This window comes from Pristis pectinata, chromosome 10, assembly GCF_009764475.1.
Source record: "Pristis pectinata isolate sPriPec2 chromosome 10, sPriPec2.1.pri, whole genome shotgun sequence".
Lineage (NCBI taxonomy): Eukaryota > Metazoa > Chordata > Chondrichthyes > Rhinopristiformes > Pristidae > Pristis > Pristis pectinata.
This window is the reverse complement of record NC_067414.1, coordinates 50,897,092-50,906,410: the sequence shown is the minus strand read 5'-3', so window position 1 is coordinate 50,906,410 and position 9,319 is coordinate 50,897,092. Positions and strand designations below refer to the sequence as shown.

At 37.9% G+C, this 9,319-nt stretch overlaps 1 protein-coding gene across 6 annotated transcripts in view; it reads right to left on the bottom strand.

Moving 5' to 3' along the window:
* Positions 1-797: 797 nt before the first annotated feature.
* l3mbtl3 (L3MBTL histone methyl-lysine binding protein 3) overlaps positions 798-9,319 on the bottom strand; it is a 102,710-nt gene continuing 94,188 nt past the window's right edge. For 5 of the 6 annotated variants that reach the window (XM_052024429.1, XM_052024433.1, XM_052024430.1 and 2 more), the window contains one exon: positions 817-3,578. In XM_052024429.1, coding sequence (XP_051880389.1) covers positions 3,435-3,578 — 144 coding nt within the window. In that variant the 3' untranslated portion in view covers positions 817-3,434. Of the gene's footprint in view, positions 3,579-9,319 lie in introns of all 6 variants that reach the window. The other variant, XM_052024434.1, reaches the window with a different exon arrangement.

The following is a 9,319-nucleotide window of genomic DNA, read 5'->3' as shown; positions in this document are numbered from 1 at the left end:
AAGTGGGACCTACCAATCTGCAAGTCTTTGGAATGTGGTGGGAAACTGAAGCACATGAGGGAAACTCACACGGTCACAAGGAGAACATGCAAATTCCACACAGATGTCACTAGAGGTCAGAATTGATCTCAGGTTGCTGGAGCCATGAGGTAGTAGCTCTACCAGCTGTGCCACTCTATTGGCTACTGTAAATTGCCTTTGGTGTGTAGGTAAGTGGCAAAGTAATGAAAGGGGAGTTAATGAGCACACAAAAGAGAAATTTGTAGGGAAATAAGGAGGGGAGGCTGATACAATGACTTTGCAAGGAAACAGCGTGGACCTGATGGGTCATAAGGCCTCCTTCAATGTCATAAGTCAGATATAGTGTAATCCTGGACATCGAGGGGTTGTTAGGTTCCCAAGAGTATTTCAGCATTTGCAAGGGGATCATCTTCTTTATTTAAATATGTCCACTCCTTCAGTTAATGGAATGTGCCTAGAGTCAGTGGCAAGGCTAGGGACAGCATGGAAGGTCAAAGGTCCTCATGTCTGATTTCCAACATGTTCTTCACTGCTGTGTTGCAGTATACAGGTGCAAAGGTTTTGAAAATGCTGATGTGAGCACTGGTACTAGCCAGTAATTCTAGCCATCGGTGCAATCTGGACCAATATCTTCATGTTAAGTGAACATCCATCAGAAAAACAGTGCATTCACAGTTGGGGAAATGTGCCAATTTTCTGACAATTTGGGGAAATTCAGGGCATAAAGCAGCTCCTTAGCTGACAATGTACAATCAGACACACAATTAATTGTTTTAACATTCAAATGTTCTTTTATTTGTTTCAGTAAAAGGATAGCACACAGTTTCCCACATAAGATAAAGGATAATATGAATGAAATCTGCTCTGAGGTAATTTATCTGCCATTAAAACCTACTGTGCTGTAGTGCAAAGGCCTTAAACGGTACCATTTGAGTTAGCTAATGTTGCCAAATTTTTTTGCATTGATTACTTCTCACAGCAAACCTTTAAGTTTCAAAGAATAATGGAGCATCTGTTTAAGGATGAGTGAACTGTCAATCTTAATGTTTTCAGTCAGTGGTGTTGATCGTGGAAATGGAAGTGGGTTTATGTTTGCTAAAATGGGCTACTAATTTTTCAGACCAAAAAGAACAAGAATCTGATTTTTTAAAAAAATGGGCAGTAAGATGCAATTGAAACAGTCCCGTTTCTGCCTTAAAGAGATTTATAAAATCATCTGCAACTAAAATAGAAAATGCTGGAAATACTCAGCAGATCAGGCAGCATCTATTGATCAAGAAGCAGAGTTAATGTTTCAGGTCAATGAACTTTCACCCGAACTGAGATCGTCAGTCTAAAACATTAAGTCTGCTTCCCTCTTCAGTGATGCTGCCCGACCTGCGGAGCATTTCCTATTTTTATTTCAGATTTCCAGCACCTGCAGTCTTTTGAGGTTCAAAAGCAACGTCCAAACATTTAGCCCTATAATGACACCCCATATCCCTTCAAATTTTTGGCCTGTTTGTCAAATGTGCAGCACCATAGAAAAGGGAAAATCTCTAGCTAAATATTATGAAGACTGAAGGCATTATCTTTGGTGACTACTGCAAACTCAGTTCCTTTGCCACTGGATTGCACCCGAATCTCTGGCATCTAACTGAAACAGAACCAGACTGTTTGCATCTTCGTACCACATTAAATCACGTACATGTCACCATTAACAACACCCATGTCGAACTCTATCAGATTACACAAGTCCACTCCCATTCCAGTTCATCTCCTGCTATAAATCACTTAACCTGTTACTGCCTCTAGATTTTAGTGTAGTCCTGGCTGACCTCTTGTTGTGATCTGTATAAACTTGAGAATATTGAAAACTCTGCTACCCATATACTAACCTATACAAGTTCTGTGCACACTTCAAACACTGTGCTTGCAGACATACACTTGCTTCCGGTTACGCATTGCCTCAATTTTAAAAATTCTCATCCTTGCTTGCAGATCCCTCTGTGACATCATCCTTGTAATCTCCCGCTCTACAACCCTTTCAATCATTTGAAAATTTAATCGCTCCCTCATCAGCAATGGTGTCTTCAACAGCACACACAAGCTCTGGAACTCCCACCCTAGGCCTCTCTGCCTCATTACTTTTCTTTTGAAGAAGCTTCTTAAAAATGAACTAGCTTTGGCAATCTGCCTGAATATCTTGTGACTTGAAGTTACTGTAATATGGCAAGATTCCTGTGAAGTGCCTTGTGACAAATTGCTAACTTAAAAGGCACTACATAACAATAATGTGTTCTGGTATTGCAAAGTTCAACAGCAAACCTCCCATTATTAACAACCAGTCTAGCTCAAATCGAAACTATTATTGCACAACATGTTCAACTCATGGCTATAATTTAAATTACATTACAACTAGGTTAGTTACTTTTGATCTGAAAAAAAGTATTTAAAGGCAAATCCAGGATGATGATTTCACAAAGGATTGTCAGGATATGGAATGCATGGTTCCTGTTGGTTGAATGTGTAGAATCAATTGAGTTGTTTAAATGAAAAGGTAAACTTACTGGGAATGTTGGGGTAACAATCCTAATTCTCCGGTCACTTACCGGAAATTATTAATATATTGATCTGGGCATGCTAACTTTTCCTTCTGTTGCTCCAGTCCAGTAAGTGTCCAGTGTGCAGAGGATCTGTCTCAATATTTTCTGATGCAAGTTTGTCACAAGGTTTGACTTTACCTGCAGTTCATTCATCCTTTAATTTATGTGATTTACACAAATGGTTATTTTATCAAGCATTAACACAATACTTAATAAACCAAAGAACATTGTAATTAAAATTGAGAAGGCCAATTGTGTCTTAATTAATTAGATCTTCCTGGATACTTTGGATATTAAATTAAGATGCATACAATCAAATAGTTAAATTAAATCCAGCTATGCTAAATTTTGAAAATATATATCCTTATGTACATTTCATTATTTTGGAAAATGAAATGTTACATTACCAGATATTACTGCAATTTATCAAACAATTCTATACACAACCAACAAAACCAAATCATTCCACTGCAAACAAAGAGGAAAAAAAATTAACACAATTAATCCATTTTAGTGTCTGATACATTAAAATGTCCAGTTCTTGAAAGAAACCCTTCAGCCATATTTAAATATACAATACCAAGGTCTATTACTTGGGCAGGTATTTGCATAATTAAGTCCTGAGGAAATGGATGGGAGATGAGCTCAATTTTTAGCACTGCTGAACATGCAAGTACTCTAAACGAGTCTGCCAAGTCAACAGTAAATATTCCAGTAGTATTGTTTTGGAAGTCCATTCTATTATAGAGTTCTTGTGCTTTGAAGTAAAGATGAGTTTTAATTAAGAAGCAGTTGATCTACAGCTGTGGTGCTGTACCTCCAGTTGTTTCAAAGCTCATTCTGTCCATTTTCCTCTGCAGTTTTAAACATAAGGATCGAATTGTAGATTTTCAGAGCTGGTCCTAGTTTAATGCTCATTATTTTCACAATATCTGTCTGAGTCAGTAGTAGAAATGCTTCTCCATCAATTTGCTAAAGAGAAAGGAAAAAATGTGAAATATATTCAGTACAATATGCAACAATACTAGTGATTAGTATTGAACTGTAATTTTCAAGATGACAATGATCTCTAGGCAACAAATCTTTTAATATCATTTATTACAATATTTAAAAATCTTATCAAGTCAGCCTTAATTTTCTTTAAATCATACTTCAAGTTATAGCCTGTAATCTACACGTGCACGAAGCAGTTTGTAAATTATAGCCCTGAAATGTGTTCCTTACCATGTCAGAAACACATTGTAATGCTGTAGGTCTGATATTACATTATTATGGCTATTTATTAAATTCCACCACCTCATCTATGTAGTTTACTTACCATAAAAGTAGACAAACAAGGAAAATTATTTTCTTTTAAAATGTCTCCTCTGCATTTTTATATATATTTTTCTTTATCTTCAAGGCCCATACACCATTAACTGGGGAAGCCTGCTGTTTGATTTCCCCATGCTGCCAAAGAATAGCTGCAGCTGGCAAAATGGAATTATTCTCCAGTTTCCCCTTCCCTTTAACAAACACCAAGCCCCTTCTTTGCACTTCTCCCCCATGGCCCATCTGAGAATAGAAATGCAGCACGTCATTAAAATGCTGCCATAAACCAACAACCTATTAGTCGGTGGCTAGCCAGACCTACAGCCTGGAACATTGCTCCTCTAGCTAAGCTTCATCTCACTCCAATCCTGCATAAATACGAGTATAATACTGAACTTATAACACTCTGGACACCAATTAACAATTTACTTTGAAGTCTAAGGAAAAAGAAATCTGGGGCTGAACTGATGTGATTATGTGCTGGTTCTTTGTAGCAATTAAAATTACCACATTATTTGACTGCAAAATATTTAAAGGAAATATATCTCCCTATAGAATGAGATTGAGTAAGCAACTCCTACTCATGACATGGCTGTGATCATATATGATTAAAATATAATAACAGATGATGCAGTTTGGGTTCTATTAAAAAAAATCCAGAAGATTAATGTGCAGGAAGCAGTTTTTCATTCTGTACAATAATGTAAAGTGAATAATTATGATCAAAACCTCTTACCTCTCTATTTTTAATCAAGATATGCAAACCAGATTGGTATTTAGCTGTCACCCATCTTACAATGTCCATTATATAGATCTAGGTCTATTTAAAGACCACTACATTACATACATGCAAACTGTGCATCACATTTTGTTCAACAATCTATTTGAAAATGGACACTTCCATTATCATTTATTGCAGTTAATCCATTATCCTTGAACTCTACTTTTTTTTAAAAAATATTTCAATCATAATGAAATTAAGTGCCTTCTGCACCCTTAGTTTGTATTTCATTCGTCACTCAAGTCCCATAAAGATCCCCCAACAGATAAAAGGGCACAATTCCAGAATTTTAAAAAATGATTAAAAAGGTAATTTTTGTGATATTTAATAACAACTATGGGAAGTCATAATTTCATCAAGTAGATTGAGTTTTATTTTTGCATTCCCAAGCACTGTCCCTCAGGACTTTAGGACATTTCCTTAAAAATTACTACAAAACTTTGCTCTGTGATATGAGAGGAAGAGGCACAATTTGCAATGTCTGGCATGCACAGCACAAAGGATGATCCAGTTCCTCTCAGGCACCCAGCCATCATGAAGCATGGTCCTAAAGGTATATCTTGAAAATATTCTGAAAAGGTTGCACATCTTGAGGCTATGGTCCACCACAAAACTACAGGGAGTGCTCTGTTCCATTCTGTAGGAAAATCTGCAAACTCCAAGATACAGGATAGGGTTTACTCCACATCCCTATTGTACTCATTTTGTGGCTTCAGCAATAAGTGTCAATTGCAAGGCCTGTCAACTTGCTGTCCATTCTTGCACAAGCTGAGTTATATATTGTCCAAAGGGTATGCTCTGATTTGACATTTGACACTGGAGCAAAACATGTGAGCTTGCTAGCTATTAATTTTTCATTCGTTCTCTGGATTTCCATGGGTGCTTAGAACAATAGATTGCACATGCATGGCCCAACAAGTCTGTCAACACATGCTATTTAGTCAACCGTAAAGGTAATCCATTCCCTAATGTCCAATTAGTATGCAACAACAGGCATGGATTTTTGCACATCACTGCCCAACATACAAGGGGAACGTCATGACTTATTCATCCTCTGACAATTAATTCTCCATCTTTTCAGAATCAAGACCAAGGTACTAGCTGGTTTCTTGGCAACAAGCATTTTTTTTTATATTAGCACATTTGACAACACCTTTGAGAGAAAAAAAACTATCAGTGAAATGGAAGAATGCTGAGAGGCAAGACGTAGCTACACTTTAGTTTGAACCAAATAGAGAGTTACACAGAAGATTCAGCATCTGGACCAAATCAAAAGGACTTCCATGTAGATTCTAGTACTGTTTCACAAACTGGATGCATGATAGCCTGTTCAGTATTTTACTTATCAGGAAAGAAGGATAATTGAGGATTTAAAGAAGGCACCAACTCCAAATCCACTGCAGTGATGAAAGGACTCTTCTGATGCTAGTGGAAACCGATTAAAGTTTTGCCAACTGCTGCACACATTTGAGCAAGCCTACATTTAGTTATAATAATTTGCAAGCATTTACTGAAATCATTCAGAATACTTAATCATTAGGGTCTCATGTCCCTAACCCTGCATCAGAAACTTAAAGAATTAGGTACTGAAAATAAATATTAAACTACTTTTGATTTATGTCTAACCAATGTCACTTGGACCACAGGGCAGTTTTTTTTTGGCCAGAAGAGCAAGTAGATGAAATTTCTGGCAGTGCCACAAGTTAAAACCTGCATTGATTCCTTTTCTGTCTTCCTGTGGTTCAGCAAGATGGAAGCTTGTCACTGCCTCACTAAAATGGATATCAGTCCTCTAGATGAATAATTAGTGATACATATAAATGCATAAGTGAAACTCACAATGTCAAGATCACAAGCAGATACTTTTACAAAGGCCTGGGTTATACTAGTGTACCATCAGACACTATGAAGTATGGCCATTTTACAAGGTACGGACGTCCCTAGCATCACTGTACATAAGAGACTAAAACATCTGTTACAAAGTTCACATACATCATTCACGCACAAAGACTAGCAGGTGTTGGCTGACAATACGAATGTTCTTAGTCATAGAGTCAGAATTCTACAGGACAGAAACAGGTCCTTTGGCTCACCCCTGTCCATGCTGACCTTTCTGCCTATCTACATCAATCCCATTTCCCTGCCTGCATTTGGACCATATCCTATTCAAGTGTCTGTCTAAATGCCTCTTAAACATAGTAATTGTATCTGATTCCACCACCTCTTCTGGCAGTGCATTCCAGATCACAAGATCACAAGGCAAGGGAGCAGAAGTAGGCCATTTGGCCCATCAAGTCTGCTCCAAAGAAAAGAAAGGGAAAAAGAAAAAAGTTATCAACCATTCTCTGTGTAAAAATATTGCCCTCAGATCCCCTTCAAAACTCCTTCCCCTCACCTTAAACATATGCCCTCTTGTTTTTGATACCCTTGCCATGGGGAAAGATTTTGACTGTCTACCATAACTATGCCTCTCATAGTCTTATATACTTCTATCAGGTCACCCCTCAGCCTCCTTTACTCCAGGGGAAACAGGCCCAGTCTATCCAATTTCTCCCCACGATTAAAGTCCTCCAGTCCAGGCAACATTCTAGTGAATCTCCTCCTCACTCTCTCCAGCACAATCATATCCTTTCTATTGTGTGGTGACCAGAACTGTACATAATACTTCAAGTGTGGCCTAACCAGTGTTTTGTGAAGTTGAAACATAATGTCCTGAAACATATGTTGAAACATATTCTATGCCCTGACCTATGAAGGCAAGCATGCCATACTTCTTCCTTACCACCTTACCAGCCCATGTTGCCACACTCGGAACTATGACCTTGGACCCCTGGGCTTCTGTTCATCAATAATTGTTAGTGCCCTACCATTTACTATGTCCTCCCCCTATTTGACTTCTCAAAATGCATTGCCTTGCACTTGTGTGGATTAAATTCCATCTGCCAACACTCAACCCAACTTTCCAACTGATCTATATCCTGCTTGTAGCCTTAGACAACCTTCCTCACTACCAATAACATCACCAATTTTCATGTCACCTGCATGTGCAAGATATTAGATCTGAATCAAGTCTTTAAGGCATAGGTTTTACAAAAAAGGTTTCTATGTCAAATAGTTTAGTTTCTACAAAAAAAAATCCTCAATCAATTGCTGTTACTGTTATTGACCTTAAATTATTTCTGTGGCAAGGCACAAAAAGAGAAGGTGTAGCCTAGAGATGAAATTTGCCTTATAAAGGAGCTTTGTACAAAATCTAGTAACAAGATGCATGATCATTTATTACCTCAAACAAACAAGGAATGGTCACCAACAGATTACTGCCTGTGTACTTTAAACTCAATATTTTGAGACTTCTGTCTGTATGATATGATGATGCACTGTAGAAGCCCAAATGGCATTTGCATATTTTATACATAGTTTACATTGAAATATACTTCCACAAAGAAAATCATTTGGACTATCCTGTAGGTTTCTAGCTATATTTACCAATATCTGATTTTATCTCCAGACATATTAAAATTATAAAAACGATAGATGTTGAAAGTATTTAGTAGGTCAAGCAGTATCTGTAGATAGAGAAAATGAGTCAACATTTCAGATCAACAACCTTTCGTTACAACCAGGAAAAGGTAGAGTTAAACATAAAATAATACAGCACAGAACCAAAATGTTGTACTGAACTAATTAATCTAATCCCTCTTCCCCGCACACTGACCATACCCCTCTCTTCTCTGCATATTCATGTGCTCTTAAATACTCCCATGCTATCTGCCTCTACCACCACCCCTAGGAGGGCATACCAGGGCCCCACTAAACTGTGTGTAAAAAAAAACTTGCCTTATACATCTCCTTTGCACTTTCCCCTTTTATAAATCTGTAACAAATTCCTGGCTCTTGAACTCAGTGCCTTGACTAATGAAGGCAAGTATGCCATACGCCTTCTTTACCACCCTATCAACCTGTGTGGCCATTTTTAGAGAGCCATATACCTGGACCCAAGATCCCTCTATTCATCAACACTGTTAAGGATCCTGCCATTTACTGTGTACGCTCCCTTTATGTTGGGTCTCCCAAAGTGCAGCACCTCACACTTGCCCAGATTAAACTTCATCTGCCACTCCTCTGCCCATATCTGCAACTGACCTATATCCTTTGGCAATCTTCTATGCAATCCACAAAATCAATCTTTGTGTTGTCTGCAAACTTACTCACCCACCCTATCATATTTTCATCCAAATCATTAGGTCCCAATACAGATCCTTGTGGAACACCACTAGTCACAGACCTCCATCCATCATAAACATGTTTAAGACGGAGAGAAAGGAAAGTGAGGTAAGTGACCAAGTGGGTGATAATACATCATACAAGGTGACAGTAATGAGACAAGTATAGAAACAAAAGTTCAATCCAGAGAATAGGGAATAGCAGAATCATAATCCCGTTTCCTACTCTGTGATGTTAGAGCTTGTACATTCAGGAACTTGTCACACAATTAAATTTAAAAATGTATAGGTACAAATGTTTAACTAATATCAGATACTGTTAGAAGCCCTGCCATTGCAAGGGATAGCCCCTTGCTGTATTACAGCCAAGTCTTACCGTAGGTTGTAAGGGGAAAAAT